Raw genomic sequence first — 20,834 nt, 5'->3', positions numbered from 1 at the left:
AACATAATGCAAAGAAAAGTTACTCGATAATGAAGGTGCAAATGTTTAATTTTCAATAAACACGTTTACGGTGTGTGGGTGCGGGGCAAGTGAGAAAACATAGCTTCAGTATTTCTGTAGCCTACGTGTAACCTGTAAATATAGTCAGATCTAGATTGAAAGAACAACGAAGCTGAGCAAATAATTTCAAAGTCAGTTTTATTTATGATTTTGCATTTAACATTCCACTTTATTGAGAACAAAAAGTTATTTGCTGTTTTAACCAGTTGGCAGAGGACAGAGAGTATAAAAAGAGCAGTTGACTTGTTTTTAATAATAAATGCATGGACTTCCATATTGTCTTCAACATTTCATAAAGAAGTTTTAAATGGATGTGTATAAATATCCTGTACATCAGTTCATGAGACTTGATTAAAGTGGTCCTTAGTGTATCTTCTTGTTACCGTAAAAGTAAAATGTGTTTAAACAAAACAAGCATTTTAAGGAAGATGACGTAAGTTTAGGTATTGCTTGGTATCATATTGTGGAAATACATATGTCTGCAGGTGGGTCTACAGTGAAGAAGAGGAGATCAGGCAAAGAAGGGCAAAGTAAAAATGAGCATGCATGAAGAAACTCATTTCATTAGACGATCGTCACAAGATGAAGCAAAACTGAAAAGGGCGGGTCAAACTCAGCATGGCTGTGTTATCGGTGAAAGTAAGGTATTATGGTCAAAAGCTTTATACTCTGCAGACATTAACAGTACCACAGAACACACACGTTCAGGTGTCGCTGTGGCCTGTTTGTCAACCTGTTCCTATCATCTCCCAACAGCTTTGTATTGGACAGTGTCTGTGTGTGCCAGAGGGACCAGATAGACACCGGAGATAGATGCTTTCCACCTGTCAGATCAGTATCTGTGGTATGGACTCCGCGATCGAGACCGTGACCTCCTGCGAAAACAAAAACAAGGGAGCTGATGCTGAAAGAAGGACCTCACATGAGCAAGATAAAAACTGTCCACGCAAACCTGTACGTAATTTACAGGATTTCTTGTTAATACAGTTTCACAGAACGGTGGAGGTTGGTATGTTTGGGAACACTTTCAGTCACTATGTTGCCTTTATTAGGCATATACTAAATTTAAAGGGATAGTTCAACATTTTGGCAAATTGGCCCATTGCCATAATCCCTATAATTTTAGGAGTAGGTTCGTTACCTAAAATTGTTGGTGCAAGCTATTTTTAGAACGGCGGAGCAGAGCTTCTCAGAGCTACGCTATGGAGGCCAATGGAATTTCTTGGTTTCCCTCATCAAACTCATCAAATACACGATCCAACAACTCCAAAACGCTCTTGTGGGCAAGTTGTGACCTGCACATTCACCACGCTATGAGATAATAACAGAACGTTACGAGAGGGAGTTGTTTTCGAGGTAAATTCATGCAAAACCGCCGATGCGTGTTGCCTTCAGGGGCAGTTTTCCAGTTTTACCTCTAAAACAACTCTGTCTCGTAATGTTCCGTTATTATCTCATAGCGTGGTGAATGTGCAGGTCACAACTTGTCCACGAGAGCGTTTTGGAGTTGTTGGATTGTGTATTTGATGAGTTTGATGAGGGAAACCAAGAAATCCCATTTTCTTAGCCTCTGTAGCGTAGCTCTGAGCAGCTCGCGGCTCTGCTCCGCCGTTCTAAAAATAGCTTGCACCAGGGATTATGGCAATGGGCCAATTTGCCAATATGTTGAACTATCCCTTTAATATGCTACTAACAATGATGTAGCTTTGAGGAAACCATCAGTATTGAACAATGTAGAGTTATTCATGTAGTATGAAAGATAATACATTTCCTTTAAATAAGGTTTATATTCTAATAACTGTGATACAGCAGCCTCCACCTGCCCACAGAGCGGTCCTGAATGATTTAAACCTGCTGCTATACAGATACAGCGTTCCCATGTGTCTTGTATCTAATTAGAATTTGACAATGGATGCTTATTTATCTCCTATTTACAGACATTATCTATGTATACACACCTTGAAGATAATCAAAAACATTAATAACTAACTAAATGGCTATGACTGGCTGTTCATTGTTTTATTTTGTCCTTCTCAATTATAAAAGTTATCAGTTAGGGGGTGATATCAGTTTCCTATCCTGCATTTTTCCACTGAGATGGGGTGATTTTTTGCGATGACTTGCAATACATAAACATATATAGAGTGAATACACTTTTTTGCCAAGTGACACTGAATGAGGAACAAAGACGAGGGTCACTATTAGTTATCTCTTTCGTTCTCTCTCTGAGATGAGATGAGAGAGGAGGTGGCTGCTGTTCAAGTTTACTAAGGTCTATGAAGCTTCACTCTATACATTGGTCCACTATCAACTTCGCCACTCAAACCGTTGAAAATGTAGCCTACCAGTTTAAATCTTATTGAACCATTGATGAGATGAAGGGAGCTAGCTGCTATTTCTCTTGTAAAGGTTGTGATGACATTCAGAGCTACGACTGTACTACTACTGCCTGTAAAAAGTTCCACTGGTCTCCACTGCTGCATGTGCTAGTGTCCACTGTGTGCATGGCTGTGGGTGTTTATACAAAAACGGCAACCAGTAGTAAGGTTGGAGTATTTTGTTTGACTTTAAATGTTAATTCTCACCCTAAACCTGACTTGTTTTTTATTTATGCTCCAACTTGATTCTCACGCTGCTGAGGTCTCTCTTGGCTCATCACGTCTTTCTCAAGTTTCAAAGTTCATGACTTTAGACCAACTTTGAGTTTGAGTAAAGAAAAGGTCAAGTAGAATTGGATATAAAATAAAAACAATGAGCCTTTCAGATAGTGTTTGTGCATAAAGGGGGAAAAAAACATTAGTCATTGTACTTCATTAGAGCCGTGTAGATTCTTGTGGTTTCCTACATACCTTCTGTGTGAGTTGTGCTCGCGGCCTGAGGGACAGAGGACAGAGCCATGATGAGAACAACGGCATGCCACAACATCTCAGAGACTATAAAACTGTCAGGAGAAATTGACGCCAGCACGTCAGATAGAGGCTGGACTGGTTCAATATTTTGGTTATTTCTGTTTGAACACGCAACACTGTACACACAATAAACGCCGCACGTTCGTCAAACAAATTATCATTCTATTAGATCCATATGGCCGTCGACAATGAGAAACTAAAACTCTTACCATATTTGGAGGGGGAAGGCGAGTGGCTCTGCCGCCCGTACTGTCTTTCCCATTCATCCCTCTCTTTCTCACGCCGCTCACGCTCCCTGAACACAGATCCTCTGGGTCAGAAAACAGCAACACACACACACAAATACCTAACAGTTCACTTGACACACACACAGCCTTACTTCATGCGTATCTTGCGTGCCATGGCTCGTAATTCTCCCTCTCGCTCCTGTTAAATAAACACAAAGCGATGAGGTTAAATAACAGATCAAAGTGCCTCTGTTTCTGTGTATTTCTGAAGTACACACACAAACACACACCTGTCGTTTGTGTTCCTGCTGCTGGATCTTCACCTGAGCAGCTTTTTTATCCGCCTTGGCTGCAGCGCAAGAAAAACCGCGGGAAATTGAGGGGAGGGAGAGAAAAATGAATCATGTTTTATGTCGGCAACAATTTGCATGTGACAGTGAGAACAACAACAGTTCACGACTGAAGGGCACATGCTGTACTTTTGTCTTAAAATTGTGCACAGACCACAAACACTCACACTGCTTGTTGAGCGCCTTCTGCATTCGTTGCTTTAGCCGTTCCTGCGGGGTCATCTTGGTCTGGAGGTGACACAATTGTGTTAGTGCGTCCTTTCACGGCCCAACAAAAGTGTGCATATAAGAATGTGTGCAAAGGTAAGATCAAAGGTGCTGTGCTGTCATACAATTCTGACACTATCACCTTTATGTACAGTTACTAGTGGAGATAAAAGGTCAAAGATAAATCAATTACATGTGGTATTTGTGAAGTCAACAGGTGCACTGGCTGTGTGTGTGTGTCGATAGAGGCAAACTGCAGCTGCTGGAGGAGAGTTTAGAAACAGGACAGCATCTAGTCACATCAACTTTTAACAACACATTTATCGGTGTGAACACTGTGAGGTAGATAGAAGAGGAGGAGGAGGAGGAGGAGGAGGAGGAGGAGGACAGCTGAAGAGGAAGAGGGGGCCAGAAATGTGAAAAAAAAACAGAGCAACTTCATTCAGGTCCAGTGAGTTCAAGAGAGTTCAGATGGAGCCAGTGCCATTTGTCAGTGACACGCCCGTCGCGGGGCCGTTTGAACCTGGCCAGGCAAGAAAAACTGCAGGTCACAGCACTGCAGGCAAGTTTAGAGAAGCACATGACTGTTGGATTGTATTCAGTTTTTTTTTTTTTTCCCCACAAGAGAAGTCGGTTCAGGACAATGGAGGGCCCAGTAGTTTGAGAGGATGTAACAACATACATAAGGAATAGTTTGACAATTGCTTATTGCTGTGAGAAAACTGTGAGTACTCCTCCATGTCTGTTCTCTTAATGTGAAGCCACCACGAGCAGCTGGTTAGTTCAGTGGAAAGACTGGAAACAGGGGGAAGCAACTCGCCTGGCTCTACCCATAAGCAACAACATCAAACACCTCTAAAGCTCAACAGTTCCAGTTCATCTGTTTGATCTAATAAAAGGTTGGCACATGAGGCCTTGTATCGGCAAACTGTCATTTTTTGGTTTTTTTTTTTTAACTTGTACTTAGATGCTACGTTCTAATTGGTAAGCTTTGGTAGTGCTGATAGGTGGATTACCTTTGGATATAGTCTTGATCATTGTTTCCCCTTGTTTCCAGTCTCTGCGCTAAGCTATCCAACCTGCCTAATATTCAGCATAGAGACACAGGAGTTGCATCATTTCTTCTTGTCCAACTCTCAGCAAGACAGGAAACAAGCGCATTTATCAATATGTCTAACTATTCCTTGAAATACTCACCTCAAGTCTTTAATCAGTGTGTGGCTTATGTCAGAGTGTGCCCCACTGTTTGTTAAAACAAGCTCAGATACAACAGTCCAGAGCTAAACCCACTCTTTTTCTTTTTCAGAGCCGTATTAAACACAGAATTGTCAGAATTGATCACTTGGCTATTACTGATTAAGAAGTTGTAGAGACATGGTAAAAAAGAGAAAGAAGCCCTCTTCTTCCTCTTAAAGCCACTGATATGTGAGAATATCAAGACTACAAACACATATATAAAAGATGCTGCACTCCGTCACCCACATGTATATATGGAAACATACACGCACCACCCAGACTATAAGCATCATCCAGACATAAATGACAATTTCACAGCGTGTCTACATGTTCTCCATACAGAGATGGCTGCATTACTTCAGTCATTTGTCACTGTTGGCAAGTTGGCATGAATACTGTGGTGGTAATAAAGTAGTTGCAGGTGTTTTGACTGCAGTGAACGTCCATTTTTCGGGTGGGGGTGGGGGAAGAAAAAACAAAATCATATCATTTTTTTTTCTCTGTGGGCAACAATGGCTTCTACATCCCAGTCTGGTGGACAACCATGTCAGCCTGTCAGGGATGAGGGAGGCGTAGGCTTTAGCAAGAAACCCAGCTAAATCAAATTCTTACTGACTTTGGCAGCTCCCGTCTCTTTACCACTCGCAGTGTCAGGCCTGGGGAGGAGAGAGACAATTAAAACACCATTACCTGAGGTGGTGAGGACAGTTTGATTCATATAAAAACATAATCTCTCTAACACGTTAATGCTGAGGGGTACGCAAGACTTCAAAATAATTACTATGCATTAAAGAAGAAAGATATCAATACACCCCCAGTTGTTTCATGCATCATGATGATGCGTTGCTGCTGGGCTGATTGTGATTGAAGACAACTTTGTTATGGATTAACTGCTTCATAGCTGAGGTGCAGAGGAGGCTGCAGAGTTTACAAATCCATAACTCCATCAAAAATAATCCGGGGCCGTTGAGTGACTGTATTGGTAAGCAACCGAAACCAGGGCGAGAGAGACAGGCCTTTCCGTCGAAATAAAAGCACCAAGCTAATAAAAATGCCATGAAACTTTTTAATTTAAAGAATATAATTTACAAGAAAATCCCAGAGCCATTAAGTTAACCTTTTCTTTTATTGTACTTAACTGTATTACAAGTTATTGTCTATTTTATAAGTTTTATTTTGGTGAACACTTTTACTTTGGTGAATCAAGACAAAATTCAGAGTGAATGGATACCAGGCTCTCCTCTCTGTATGAAGAGCCCGGTGAAGTGAGGCTAATCAAAAATGACTGTATGCGACTCAATATATATCTTAAGTGGGAAGAGTGAATACAATAGACTATTTAATACTGGCACAGTTTACACCGCAGGAACTTCAGGGTACTTTTATGTGGTAGCGGCCTATAATTAACAGAGCTATATTTTTTCTTATCATACCACTATTTGAAGTCCATATCCTCTGGTTGGGAACCTGGTTGGGTTTACATGTTACGTTGTTTCTCTGGCTCATAAAGAGTCACGACATTTTCCTATTCGGATGTGTTGTTGTGTGCAGTGGTGGTCTTACTTTCTGAGCTTGTCAAGGACAGTCATTGTAGAGGGCTGGGCCGCCCTGTGAGAAGGGGAGGGACTGTGGTTCAGGCGGCTGGGGGACAGAGAGGGGCTGCGGCTGGCGCTGCCGCCCCGCCGGTGACCTCCACTGCCCCGCCCTCCTCGCCTGGAGCCGCCCCCCTGCCGCGAGCTGGAGCGGGACCTGGCAGAAAAGAGTTTGGCTGCAGTGGTACACTCCGAAGTAGACGAGAGCCATGGAAGCTCCTTTATTCAGGGTTCCTACACATTTTAAATTTCCAAATTCCATACTTTTTCCAGACCCTAATTTCCGGACATCCACTGCAAAAAACTCAAAATCTTACCAAGAATATTTGTCTTATTTCTAGTCAAAATGTCATTTCTAGTCAAAACAAATCTCATTATACTTACAATAAGACTCATCACATAAAAAGTAGCTTGTTTTACTTCTTTCAAGCAGATTTTCACTTGAAATAAGTAGAAAAATCCGATAGGGGAGCAAGTTTTTTCTTTCTTATTACAAGCACAAAAATCTTGCTTTCACTGGCAGATTTTTCTACTTATTTCAAGTGAAAATTTGTTTGAAACAAGTGCAAATTATCTAAAAACAAGATAATTTTTTGGTGATGAGTCTTATTTTAAGTGGAAAGAGATTAGTTTTGACTAGAAATTAGACATTTTGACAAGAAATAAGACAACTATTCTTGGAAAGATTTTGAGTTTTTGCAGTGTCTCAGTAAAAAAATTCAAATAATTTGTGACATTTGAGCCAATAGATGTGTTTCATGCTAATAAATTATGCAATTAATTTGTTTTCATTATTCTGAATTTGTATGCCATTATGTAACCAAATAATTTCCAGGAGATTGTAGCTAGGTAGCCTACAATAGCGCATACAAAATGTGACTGAATAAGTATTAAGATAAATATATTTCCATACAATAGTTTCGATTTTCCATACTTTTCAAGACCTGGAAATGTATAAAATCAAATTCCATATTATTCCATACTTTCCATACTTGCGTAGGAACCCTGTTTATTATTTCAACAAAACACAGACAACCCGCCCACATCTCACCAATGCGCCCTTCGTATAGACCCCTTCACGGCCCACGGCACTGTGACGTCAAGACATGCACTGGAGGCAAAACAACTGACCCAGCATCTGTTTAGACAGGCGTCTACTGTGTACAGGACAGGTTTTAAATTAATTTTGAACAAATATTATGCTCATCAAACATGGAAAATATACTACAATAGGTTCTGTTTAAAAGAGTAAGAATAGAAGTAAGGAGTCGGATCCAGAGCAGCATTCATTTACAAGCACCGATTAAACTTCTTGTAAATAAACGTGTTGCTCCGGCCACAGACTGTAACGTTATAGCCCCCGGCTCTCTCCTTGTGTCAGTCCGAGGTCTCAACGGGCCGGACCGAACAGCACGACCGGACGTACCGGGTTCAGGTTGAAAACATTTAATAGCTCGGATCGCGGCTGACCACCGGCTTCTTTTTTCTTTCTTTCTTTCTTTTTTTTGCCGCGGTCCGGTTAATGCTCGTGACATGAGCCCGGGGCCGCATCAGGTCCAGGCTTCAACACCTGCGGATCTGACCGAGGTCGGGTCTTTGAGAACTGTAGCAGGACTGAAGCAGCTTAGAAACTGCTCAAACAGGCGATCATGTGCTTTTAGAGGTTTAGTACATTTACAAGAACTACTGTAGCAGAAAATAGAGATGGACGTCGCCGGGCGTCTGTTTGAGACTTAGCTTTTATTTGAGAATTTACGGTACATACGACGGTCTGGAGTCAACTTTTTAAAATAACACTCACGGTCTCTGAGGGTGGGGTGTACTAACATATTCACTAAAATATGACTTTTCCTCGTCCATTCTTGAAGAAACAGTCCGTTAAAACATGCTAACCAGCGTTTACAAGCTACAACGTTTCAGATGTTTTGCCTCCAGCTAAGCCCCGCCCACCCGGATGTTTACAATCTGTGAAGGGGTCTACAGAAACGTCGGTCCAGATGGCGGTTAGCGCGAAGCCTTACCTTGTGCGTCTGCGTGCCGAGTAGCGCCTCCTGTCCCTGTCTCTGTCCCTGTCTCGCTCGTTGGACCGTGACCGCGTCCAGTCCCGTCTTCTCCACGACCCGGTTCCTCCGTTTCCTCCTCTACCTCTGGAGTGAGACCGGGAACGCCTTCTTGACCGGGAGCGGCTTCGGGAGCGGCGCCCGTCCCTCCCTCCCCGCCCTCGTCGGGCTCGCCGCGACCGGGAGGATGAGCGAGAGGAGGACCGAGATGAGGAGCGAGAAGAGGAGGAAGGGGAGCGACTGGAGGATGACCTTCGTCTCCTGGACAAACAGAGACACGGTGTTTGAGTGAACAGCACCGGCCCAGCGCCTAGCCTATCTGGACAACATTTCTGTTTCCTTGTTTTTAACAAATCTGACCGTCAGATAGACTGGTCAATGTGTGTCAAAGCTTAAAACTACCCAAACCTTTCTCTATGTACATGCACAGTTGAATAGGTCCTATTCGTTACTCATGAGCAACTATTTGAATTGATATAATTTGACTGAAAACTGATCCACCTCACCTACCACAAAAATCAATCAGTATTCTTTCTGCGTCAACAGCTGTGGTCATTTCAGTGAACATAATGACTGCAAGAGGAAAACAATGAAAGGCCAGGAGGAGGGAAAGTTACCGACCGGGAGCCCCTGCTATGACCTGCAGGGTGCTGCAAGGTGGAGGGGGCGTGGCCAGAGTGTGGAGCGGTTTGAGTTGCTGCTGCAGCTTCTTCATCGCTGCCTCCGAAGCTGGTGATGAAGGTGATCTTCTCCGGACCCGGAGACCGAGATCGTGATCGAGACTCAGAAGTGGACTCTGACTTTGGCCTGAGGGAGATCAGAAAATGAAGTTGACGCCGGACTCAAAAGACAAACAGGAAACAGCTGAGGAAGGACAACAGCAGGTTGACTGACCGTTTGTAGGGATCATATGTTGGGCTGTCTCTCCTGGCGTAGCTGAAATCCATGAGGATGAGGACACAGGTTAAACAAGTTTGGAAGAAGGTGTACTATTAAAAACCTTTAAAGAAAACATAAACTTACCTTGGCGGGCTGATCTGTCTACCTTTTAACCTCTTCTCCCTGAACTCTCTCCGTTGTCTGCGAGAACGCCGGCCCTGAGAAGATCACACATATGTAGATCACAAAGTTGCAGTCTAACATATACAACACAGGTACAAATTCAACAGATTTTATCTTACAGAGTACATGGCCTTTTCTGCCTCCAGAGCCTTGGCATGTTTGATGGCCTCCACTTCCTCTTTGTCTTTTCTCAACATCCTGTAAAATACGTGACAGCATTACAGTTATAATCAACATCATCTTAGTATCGGCTGCAGAACACACTGCTGCTGTGTGTCTCTGTCTCTATTAGCAGCAACACATCCTGGCTAGGCTTACCTGTACTCTCAGGCCTCTGCACTTAAAATGCACTTTGGTATTAATGTGTTTTTCTTTCTTTTAATTCTTGCAGCACTATGCACTTTAATGCAATGTGTGGACTGTTAACATTTTTACTATGCACTGAGAGCATTATGCATTATTATTATTATTAACAGTAATTTATTACTAGTAGTATGTTTTTATTATTTGTACTACCTGTTTTTATGCACTACTGCACTATGTTGTGGCCAGTGATATGTTGATGTTTTGGTGCTGTCTTCTGTCTATTGTGTTTGTGATGCCTGCTGCAAATTCAATTTCTCTCAGGATATAAATAAAGCTGAACTGAACTGAATCCCAGCTGACTTAAAGCAGAAGTAAGCGATATTTTTGTGTTAATATAAGTCTTAAATAGTTATATCTTCCGACAGCAATCACTTACATAGAGTGTTTGGACCGAAACACGGGTCTCTCAGTCCCTCTGCTCTGCTCTGAGCCGAGGAGAAAACTTTTCTCGTATCCTACAAGTTTTATCCAATGAGGAGAGAGAACGGCATGGAGGGCTGTGTGTGCAGCCAAGGGATGCGCCTGAATGTGGCGACGTAGGGACGAGGACCAATAGATCCATGACGAAGGCGGGGGCTGCTAACTCCGTCGGCTGACAAGAAGTTATGGTGCGTTCAAGGCAGCCCGTAACTCGTGTTTTTCCGACCTGTGAAGTCGTACCAGTTTGATCTGGTACGAGTTCACGGGTCAGAAGTTACGAGTGGCCGTTATAGTGACTTTCACAGGTAAAACAGGTCGGAAAAACACGAGTGGGTTGCCTGGAACGCTACAAAGTCCTAAGTCGTGACTTCAAGCTGTAATTTACGGTTTCAAAAGCCTGCCTGGAACGCAGCATTAGCCAAAACGACCGGATCGCTTACTTCTGCTCAGAATCAGTAAGTCTAGTATTGTTCCAAACACACATAACTTTACTTGACTGGACAGTTGGAACATGATGATAATAGACCTTACCTTACAAAGTCTCCTTCGGCCATTCCATACGCTGTTGCCATTTTGTTTACGTCCAGAACCTGTTCCTGGTTCAGCTCATCTACATCGACCTCCACATCTGCACAAACACAGGTGTGACACTAAGTTTTCAAATCAAATATCAAACATAACAATGTCTTATTAAACTGAAGGCCCAGTGTGAGAAGTTAAGGGCACAGATGAAAACTGCTGTGGAACCTCTGTAAAAAACTACCTTAATTTTGGAAAGAGGTTGTGAAAGTGGTTACAGTTGAAAAGAAAAATCCTACATAGTATATTAAATCTGGCATGTTTCCATCTTCTTTTAAGACCCGTTAACAAACTGATAATTTGTATTACACATTCCTCCTCTATTTCCTGTGCTTTGCTTTGTCTTGAGATTTAATTTTCCTTATGTGTAAATCTCATCATTTCTAAACGTATTTCCTAACCGATATCTGGGATCCCCTCATCCTCTTCAGATTCACTGTTCTCTGAATTCTCTTCATCTTTGTCTGACTGGGGCTCGGGCTCTGTCACAGTGCTGTCTTCATAGGTGTAACCAATGGTGGCCTTTTTCTCAGCCAGCCTGCACAAAAAGAAGAAGAAAGGCTGCTGTCAATGCTCCAGTGAGAAAACAAACATAGTAAGGATGAAACAGCAATGTAAAAAGACATACTTCTTCTTCTCGTCCTCATTTGGTTTCTGCAGGCCACCGTAGAGCTCGTCCAGGTAGATCTGGTATAAACACTGCTCCTCAGAGACTGTGAGAAGACAGCAGAGTTAAAGACCCCAACACAACTGCAGAGTACACCCACTGAGGTTAACACACTATGATACACTACACTAACAGCACACATGCAGCATGTGTGTGCATGTGTGAAATATATGAACAGTGGCTCAACGGTGTTGCACCTTTAAACCAAACAGTGGTTAAATGGTTAAATGTGTGGCATTGAGCACTGATGTTGCTTTTAAAAGTGGAGTGAAATATAATGTTAACTTTCTGTTATAAGAAAATTAGTTGTGAGGGTTTGTGGTACTCACTGTTGGCAAAGTCGTTCTGTACTAGGCCTCTGTAACGCTCATAGTTACACTTCCTCTCCTCCATCTCCTGCTCTGGGGTGCTGTATACAACAAAGAGAAGAAGGTTGTTTTACGACTACTACTACACTCAATACTCAAATCTCACCATGCGTAGCATATTTCAAGGGTTCTGTCGGGTTCAAATTAAGTCTAATTCCACATAGGATACAATTCATAACCCTTTTCATAGCTTTACTGGTCAATGAATAACAGAAAACCAGCAAAACATTGAGAACATGAATTTCTCTAAATTTTTTTGTCACATTTTTGTTTTTAGTCATTCAATAATTCCTAATAAGGTTTCTTACTCGGCCTGGTTCCATATAAGTCTAAAAAAAATATCAGTGTGCTACTGTGCTCATTATGAAATGAAGAGCTTCATGGGCCTTCATAAGCAACAGGTCTGATGGAATCAAATTGACCTACATGAGAAAGACCTGATAGTCCTTGGGCCAAGTCCCGAAATTTCACATATCGGTATCACCTGGGAGGGCAAATTCTAGTTGTGATTTTTTTTTATTCCTATACACTCCTAGATTAAAAGGTGCATTGTGTAGGAATTACTCCCATCTAGTGTTGCGGTTGTATATCGCAAGCAACTCAATCGTATTTTTCATGCTGCATTCATGTGAAATTGGGCAGACGGACGACAGCAGCTGCACGTAACGGCATAAACTAGGGATGTCCCGATCCGATCACGTGATCGGAAATCGGGGCTGATCACGTGGTTTCAGACTCGATCGGAATCGGACGTTACATCCCGATCAGGAATCGGATATATTACATATGTACATGTCAGGGTTTTCCTATCTGTCTAAAGCGAAGACGGGCCGCAAGGGGGGGCGTATTATTGTGAGATTGTGATATTGTTACATCCCTAGTAGAGCACAAAGAACAGAAAAATAGTGGGATGATACAGTTGATCTACATTAAAAACTTTACTGCATTGCCAAAGTATCGGATCGGGACTCGGTATCGGCAGATACTCAAAATCAAATGACTCGGACTCGGACTCGGGGGCAAAAAAATGTGATCGGGACATCCCTAGCATAAACAAGCCTCTGTGTAAACAAGTGGTCCGTCAGCACGAGGCAAAACAATACACGTGACAATATGTTGTCATGGCGATGTCGTGTTGTTTACCTGACCCACGTTTTACTGGCTTTCTCTCGACTTCTGTGACTAAAACGACATCTGGTTTGTTAGCGACGACGGCCGTCTGCCCGACTGCAGGTGAATGCAGCATCAGTGTCTCCGCTGAGTTTCCGTGTTTTCCTACCGTCACGCTGCCACTGAACGTAAAAACATGGCGACACCACATGGCAGCAGCACCGAGCTTATACCCGCTCCATGTAGATATGAATGATATGATGAACGGCTCATTCAGAGCTGAAAGGAACACTTCAGTTTGTTGATGGGGGGGATTATTACTGGTTAATGAAAAACACACTTTTGAATGAAATAATCGATTTTCCTGAATAGATAGCAGTAAAAGTTACACATTGTCCGTTTAAGTTTTGAGACCTTGCTGACTGGCAGCTTTATAGTATTTACTGTATCACCTCTTAAAGTAATAGACTGTTGCTGTTCAGAAACAAAAAAAGTGCCTTCCATGGAAATCATCTTTCTTTCATCATATCTGATCCATCATCTAAGATGTCATAGGTATCAAAGGTTTTGTCCTCGTTACTTTAACAACATTGGGCCTTTCTCAAACGAAATCTGGTGTTTGTCTCTTTTTTCACACTCCCTCGCTTGCCCTCGTATTGATCTGCATAGACTTGACAAAAACAGACGCGCGGACACCATGAAAATGAAACACTATTTGCTGTGACAACTGGCCAAGGTAAGGTAGTCCCAGTCAGCCGCACGTGTCAATAAAAGCTATGCTGGGTTGGGTGGTGGTGGTGGTGCCGGCTCACAGAACAACCATGTGGTGTGCACATTAAAACACTGGATCTGGAGCGTTTTTCGCTCTGTCGTTCGAGATGAGAAATCCCAACTCTCCGGCCGCCAGTCGCTCGTTGCTCAGCGCTGATTGGCTGCCGTAATGCCGGTGGTGCCGGTGTAAACATAGACACATGGCAGTGCATGGGTATCAAAGGTTTTGTCCTTGTTAGAGAGTCTCACTTTAACAACATTGGGCCTTTCTCAAACGAAATCTGGTGTTTGTCTCGCGCGCTCTCTTTTTTCACACTCCCTCGCTTGCCCTCGTATCGATCTGCATAGACTTGACAAAAACAGACGCGCGGACACCATGAAAATGAAACACTATTTGCTGTGACAACTGGCCAAGGTAAGGTAGTCCCGGTCAGCCGCACGTGTCAATAAAAGCTATGCTGGGTTGGGTGGTGGTGGTGGTGGTGCTGGCTCACAGAACAACCATGTGGTGTGCACATTAAAACACTGGATCCAGATTATCAGTTCAGTCCTTTATTTTGGTAACTGAACAATGATGAACGCAGATCAACAAAATGTGAGCAAAAGGTGGTGGATGTGAAACCCTGTCAATTCAGTATTTTTTTCTCAGGGCTTGAGGCAGCTGATAATCTAAGGTTCCTTCTTTAAGTTTCTCGGTCTGTTGCCTCACTGTACGGAGCTCAAGTTGCTCAGGCTCTCCCTCCAAGCCCAGATATTCTGCCAGGTAACAACATTGTGCACTCCGATCCATCATCTAAGATGGCATAGGTATCGAAGGTTTTGTCCTTTTGTCCTCGCTTGCCCTCGTATCGATCTGCCTAGACTTGACAAAAACAGACGCTCTGACACCATGAAAATGAAACACTATAATTCCTGTGACAACTGGCCAAGGTAGTCCGGGTCAGCCGCACGTGTCAATAACAGGCTACAGAGGTTCAGCAAAACACGTGAATTAATATTATCATTGATGACGTATGACGCGCATTGCCAGGAAAGGTCCGATCTGTCTGTTTAGACTGCAGATGTATTGGCAGATATCCGATTTGTATCTGATTTATTTCCACATAATAACGGGGGCCTGAATCTGATCGGACAATATCTGATTCCATGCGTATTTGTCCTGTTTACACGTTCATGTTACAGATCCGATCTGAGCCACTTCAATGACAATCTGCCTATAGGGGAAAATAACAAAAAAAAATAAAAAGCTGCTCCTATAAAAAGGCTATCATATTTTAATTTACTTATATTGACCCTAAAAACAATTTAGTATAGGTAAGGTTTTGCCCACTCAAGTGATACCGGTATCTGGTCAGGCCCAAGGACTATGAAGTACCTCCTCTTACACAATTCAGTGTCACAACAATTTCACTTTTGGTTGATAGTTAAGTAATGTCTCCTCTCCTGACAGCCTGCAGCAACATAAAACAACAACTTGAACTTCAAATGAACATTGTTATTATAGTTATTTTTTTAAGTGAACCACATTCAGCCCACAAGTTGAAAAAAACAAAAATTTGTTAAAGTTTTTGCAAACCACAAGTCTATTAAAAGGTCCGTATGTGGTTATTGACAATCAGTTGAACAAAACAATAAAATAATTGCACTATATACACATTCTGGGGTTGGATGTAGCTCTATGTAACTTTAAGACTTACGTTGTGCTGAGCAGTGGAGGGGTGTAGGTGGGGATGTAGTCCAGATGAGCCCTTACATCAAACCTGTCAATCATATTGTTGGCATCTCCTTGCCATGGCATCCTTAAAAGAAAATAAAGAAATGCGGTGTAAGCTGATCAGCAAGAGTGATGTCGACTATCAACTCATCATGCACTTCATTAGGAACACCAAACTAATCCCTTTGCTCCCAAAACCTCAATTCTTCCTGGCACTGATTCAACATCAACAAGATGTTGGAGATTCTGCGCCATGATGTTGACATAACTGCATGACATCATTTCTGCAAAAGTCACCTCCACACTCATGCTGCCACAATCCTGTTACACCACATTCGAATCGACTGGGGCATTTAAACAATGACTGCTTGGTGTAAAGGAGCCCAAGGTTTGACAGGAAGTAACTCCTTAGACCACCACTACCAGCCTGAACTCCTGACACAGGGGAGGCTGGGTCCAGGGATTTTGGCTATTGATGCCAAAGTCTGAAAAAGTCTTGTGTAGCTTAGCAGAAAACCAGATTCATCAGATGAAGCTATGTTTTCCCATCTTCAACTGTCCAGATCTGGTGAGCCTCAGATCTGTGTCCTTGTCAGCTGTTGTAGCTATTTCACCTCAGTCAATGTATTGTTCAGGTTGAGATACTTCCCTTCTCACCACAGTAAAGACAACGTAATGAGTAAGTCTGAGTAACTGTAGCTGTTCTATTATCTTTGGTCATTTACACCACTAAGAATAAAATGTGCAGGTTCTAAGATACTTTAACCAGCCCGAGACAACAAATCTTCCCCCCTATTATGGCAAAATTAACTGAAGCACCTGACCTGTATCTAAATGATTCATGCACTGCACAGCTGCAAAATGTCAACTAATGGCTGATTAAATACACGAGTAGAACAGCTCTGCCAGTGTCTCTGATGCAGATTGTGTAGGCATGATGTGTTCTTCTCTTACATGTTGACCGGGCTCTCTGCAGCCATCGCCACAGCAGGATCCAGATGGATCTTGTATGCTCGACCGTGAACCTGGAGGAACTGAGCTGGATCTTTTTTCTGTTGAAGCAAAATGAGGAAGTCAAAGGCAATAAAACAACAACAACAAATACTAATTTAGGTCATTTACAGTGTCTGCTAAAGTGACACCTTCATTGTTCATGTTCAAATACATGAACAACAAAAAATAATGTTTGTCTGGGAGTCAGCTGTATTGCCCTTTCAGTTCATCCATCTAAATTAGACTTCATTTACACAGCTTAAATGAACAGACAGTCAGGAATGGAGAGCTGACAGCCCATTAAACCCCAGTGATCTGTTTTGCGGCTTGCTGCCACACAGTTTCAGAATATCATAAACAATTTATATACACACAATTACATTTAACTACATCTGCATAGGCGCGTTTCCACTGCAGGAACTTCGGGGTAATTTTACGGGTTCAGCCTCGTTGGTGCGTGTCTCCACTGCAGGAACCTCCCCCACGGGGCCGCTTACAGGAACCTTTACAGGGCCGAACGGAGTCCCTGCCTGGGGGTAGGTACTCGGATCGGCCCTGAAGAAGTCCCGGTGGGGCTTGAGATTTACTCTGTGCTGATTGGTCAGACTCAAAGCAGGATCATGTGACGCTAAGAGAAAGGCCCAAAATAAGATGCATTTTTACAACCCAACGTTACTAAAAACGGAAAAACAGCCGGAAAAAAGAGAGAATAACTCAGTAAAAGACGAGAGTAGCAATAGGCCTGGTAAAAAAAAAAAAAAAAGGAGTGGTAAATAGGCGATCGCGGGATTACGTGACGATCGAGACGGCTTTTTTTTTTTTTAAAGAAAGCTCTATACTGACAGAAAACAACAAGAGCAGTAAAAAAACAAAAAAAAACGCTGCACAACGACCACGCAATGATGGAAACTGTTGCACGTCGCCATAAGAGCCTGGTGGGTCCTGTCTGCAGTGGAGACACGGCCACCGAGGGGGCCGAGTGAGAGGACGGTTCCTGTAGAAGTTCCTACCCGCTCCTTTTACCAGGAACTCCTGCAGTGGAAACGCGGCTCATGTTGCTCAGCTAAGTCTCTTACTATCTTTTCGTAGTACTCTCGCCGGCGCTCTCCTCGGCGTTTGTAGTCTACCATCATGCCACGGAGCTTGCGCTCATGTTTGCGGGCCTCCTGCCACATGACGGCTCCGCTGGGGGTGGGGGCGCGGCGGGGCACGGCTGCTGCAGGGAGACAAAGATGGAAGACACATGAGAAAGAGAATAACATAACAATAGGATAACATAGGTTGTGGAAATCAAAAGACACAGATGGAAGTGAAAGTGGCGGATACACAGTTTTCTAAAATAAACATTTAACTGGGACAAGCTGCACAGACCCAGCTCTTCTTCCGAGATTACTGCATGTAACATCTGGCTCCCACCTCATTTCTTTGATATGAATATTTTACACACACACACACACACACACACACACACACACACACACACACAGTAAACCAGTTCTTACTCACTGAAAAGATAAACCATAAACCACAATCAATACAGCTAAAAACACAACACTAAAAGCTTAGTTGACACATAAAGTGACTCACATTAATATATCGTATCTTCTGCAAAACATCAACATTACTATTTTTGAGAAAGTCAAAATTTAAAACATGAGATTTAAACCGATGTCAGTGCCAAAAAATGTGAAATGTCATCTGTCATCAAAGAGATCTGTGTGCCCACCTGACATGTGTTTTACATTACTTTGATGAAGAAGTTATGTTGGTCTTGAAATAGGCTGTCACAAATAAGAAAACAAACTAGACAGACACCTTTGTTTCCTGTGAATGTTTCAAAAAATGTTTTGCATCATTAACTGAGGATTTTCTTTGGACCACGAAATGTAAACTGCCAGAAGTTGTTAACGTGATGTTATTGTGGGTCATGGGATCCTGTGTGGTTTGAACCACTTTAAGGGTATGACTGGATAATTAACACTTAATATGCCTTAACATCTCCTTATCCTTAATGTTGACAATACTCTGCATCATTGAGCATATTATGAATAAACAAACAAATCAAAGCCATCTCAAATACAAATGAGGACATGACTGCTAGAGTAATGTAACTGGCTAGAAAACTTCATGGGATTCCCCGTTTGACAGATATTGGCTTCATTTTCTAAATTTAAACGATGCTTATTTATTGTTTGAGTAGGCTATACTTGATGATATTTAACCTGTCTGGTCGGCGCAGTTACAAACATTAATTCAAACGTGAGTATTTACAAGTTTAGTTACTATCTTGCTCTGACAACATTTGACTCGTGTTGACTGTATCATATAAAAACTGGTGCTGCAGAGAAAATGTGACATTCAAACCAATTTGACCTGACAAAAATAATATGCGGCCCGACAGTAACGATTTGATTGTTGCAAGTGTCAGATGTTGAGTTCATCTACCAGCCGTGATTGTTTGTTTGTTTATTAGTTTATAACAGCAGCTGAAGTCCCTGGAGCTTAAAGCTAATGTAGCTAACCACTGACATCAACCAACGCTGTGCAGCTCAGTGCACCGCAGCACAGTCTGTTTGCTACTACCTGCTCGTCCACTGAGGCTATCTGCACCTCCCCATGTCGCTTTAGGGTCAAATATGAACCAACGTAAATGTTTTCAAAGCTATCGAGCAGATTGTCAGCCCCACACACTGGCCTGGTTGCGTATGTGACCATGGCCTAATGACCGTCTGCTGCTGTTAGCCACCTAGCTCCACAGCTAGCCTAGCCTAGCCTAGCCTAGCCGAACCTAGCCTGTTGCTAAGCTAATCTGCAGAAACGTTAGAAACGACGTGGGAACGACAGCGCGGTTTGCGTCAAAAACACATGAAATACAGCCGCACCTCTCGCCCAGAAGCGTCTACAGTGTCACCGCGTACCTGTTTTATTGACCACCAACACACACTGAGGTTGTTTTTGGTCAGGTAAGGACGATGGTCTCGGAGCGTTACACGCCTCCTGCTCCTCCTCCGTGGACTGTGGGGCCGTGTGCAGTGACAGAGGCCGCCTGAAGGGGGCGCTGCGTCCACGCAACGGTGGGTGGGTGCACCGAGCGCATGTGTGTGCTAGTTAGGCTATTATATTACTTCCCCAGACGACAAGAAACCAACCAGAGCTCCAAAACTGAAATGAGTCGATTGCCAAAATTAGGCTTCTGTTAATCTAGTCTTTTTTAATATAATAATAATAAAAAAAAAAGTTACTGTTAGGTCTACCAACTTTTCAAATATGAGTAGGTCTATGTGCTAAATTTCCCAGTTTTTCTTTGACAGGAAACTCCACAGAGCGTGCCTATGTTCCCACATCCCTATGTTCCCACTGGACTCTCTCTACCTATCTGGACTCTATCTATCTGACCTGTCTAGTCTCTACCTGGTCTTTTTTACTAAACTTAACCAACTCCTTTCTTCATTGCCTAAACCCAACCGATGGTGGGACCAAAGGGCTGTGGGAACATAGGGCCTAATTTTCAGTGACAACAAAAGTTAGAAATGTGGGAACATAGGGCTGTGGGAACATAGGAATGACCCCATCCGGATAGACTTAAAAATAGCCCCACTTGGCTTTAGAAAATAATTATATATGATAAAATAGTGTGCATTTAGCACAGCCATACAGTTCTTCTATGTTGGAATAACCCTACCCCATAAGGGGCTTGATTTGCTTTCAATGTAATTACTAAAGTTGACACACTGGAACTGGCAGCAATAAGGCCACAAGATGTCCCTGCAGGACAGGCATAACTTTGAAGGCCTCCTTTCCTCCAGACCACCAACCCGGGTGCAACCCACTCCCCTCTCTTTTGAGATCTTAATGGAGAAATAAAGTGAAATATGAACCGAATTACTGTAGTTCAGAAATTTGTGTAAACTCCACATCAGCAAATATTAATCATGTATGCCCCCCTACAAAACAGGATGTCATTGTAACACTTTATTTCATAGGCCTTGTAGCTATGTTGAAAGTGAACCAAATTATGCTGTATTTGTAATTATGGTATAATACTAGGTAGGCATTTACTATGTACTGTTGATGAGTACAAATTTAAAGGACTTATAATCGCCTAATTAAGCTAATAAAAAAAATATTTTTACTTTATTATCC

General features: G+C 42.6%; 1 protein-coding gene across 2 annotated transcripts; it reads right to left on the bottom strand.

Annotated features, from left to right (window-relative positions):
* Positions 1 to 181: 181 nt before the first annotated feature.
* Positions 182 to 19,711, bottom strand: clasrp (CLK4-associating serine/arginine rich protein). 2 transcript variants are annotated; one of them, XM_083985871.1, is made up of 22 exons: positions 19,610 to 19,711; positions 17,768 to 17,907; positions 16,653 to 16,750; positions 15,682 to 15,783; positions 12,065 to 12,144; positions 11,697 to 11,781; positions 11,470 to 11,606; positions 11,021 to 11,117; positions 9,823 to 9,901; positions 9,665 to 9,738; positions 9,536 to 9,577; positions 9,263 to 9,448; positions 8,603 to 8,902; positions 6,553 to 6,738; positions 5,606 to 5,645; positions 3,947 to 4,015; positions 3,714 to 3,774; positions 3,487 to 3,545; positions 3,349 to 3,395; positions 3,179 to 3,264; positions 2,910 to 2,934; positions 182 to 935 (listed from the first exon to the last, which is right to left on the bottom strand). In XM_083985871.1, exons 2-22 carry the CDS (start codon positions 17,864 to 17,866, stop codon positions 893 to 895), a joined length of 1,995 nt encoding a protein of 664 aa, XP_083841997.1. In that variant the 5' UTR covers positions 17,867 to 17,907; positions 19,610 to 19,711; the 3' UTR covers positions 182 to 892. The 2 variants fall into 2 exon arrangements, 1 of the variants encoding a protein (XP_083841997.1); XR_014595899.1 differs by having other exon boundaries at positions 918 to 935; positions 5,602 to 5,645.
* Positions 19,712 to 20,834: the final 1,123 nt, after the last annotated feature.

Source organism: Trachurus trachurus (genome assembly GCF_905171665.1).
Source record: "Trachurus trachurus genome assembly, chromosome: 13".
Lineage (NCBI taxonomy): Eukaryota > Metazoa > Chordata > Actinopteri > Carangiformes > Carangidae > Trachurus > Trachurus trachurus.
This window is presented reverse-complemented; position numbering and strand designations above follow the sequence as displayed.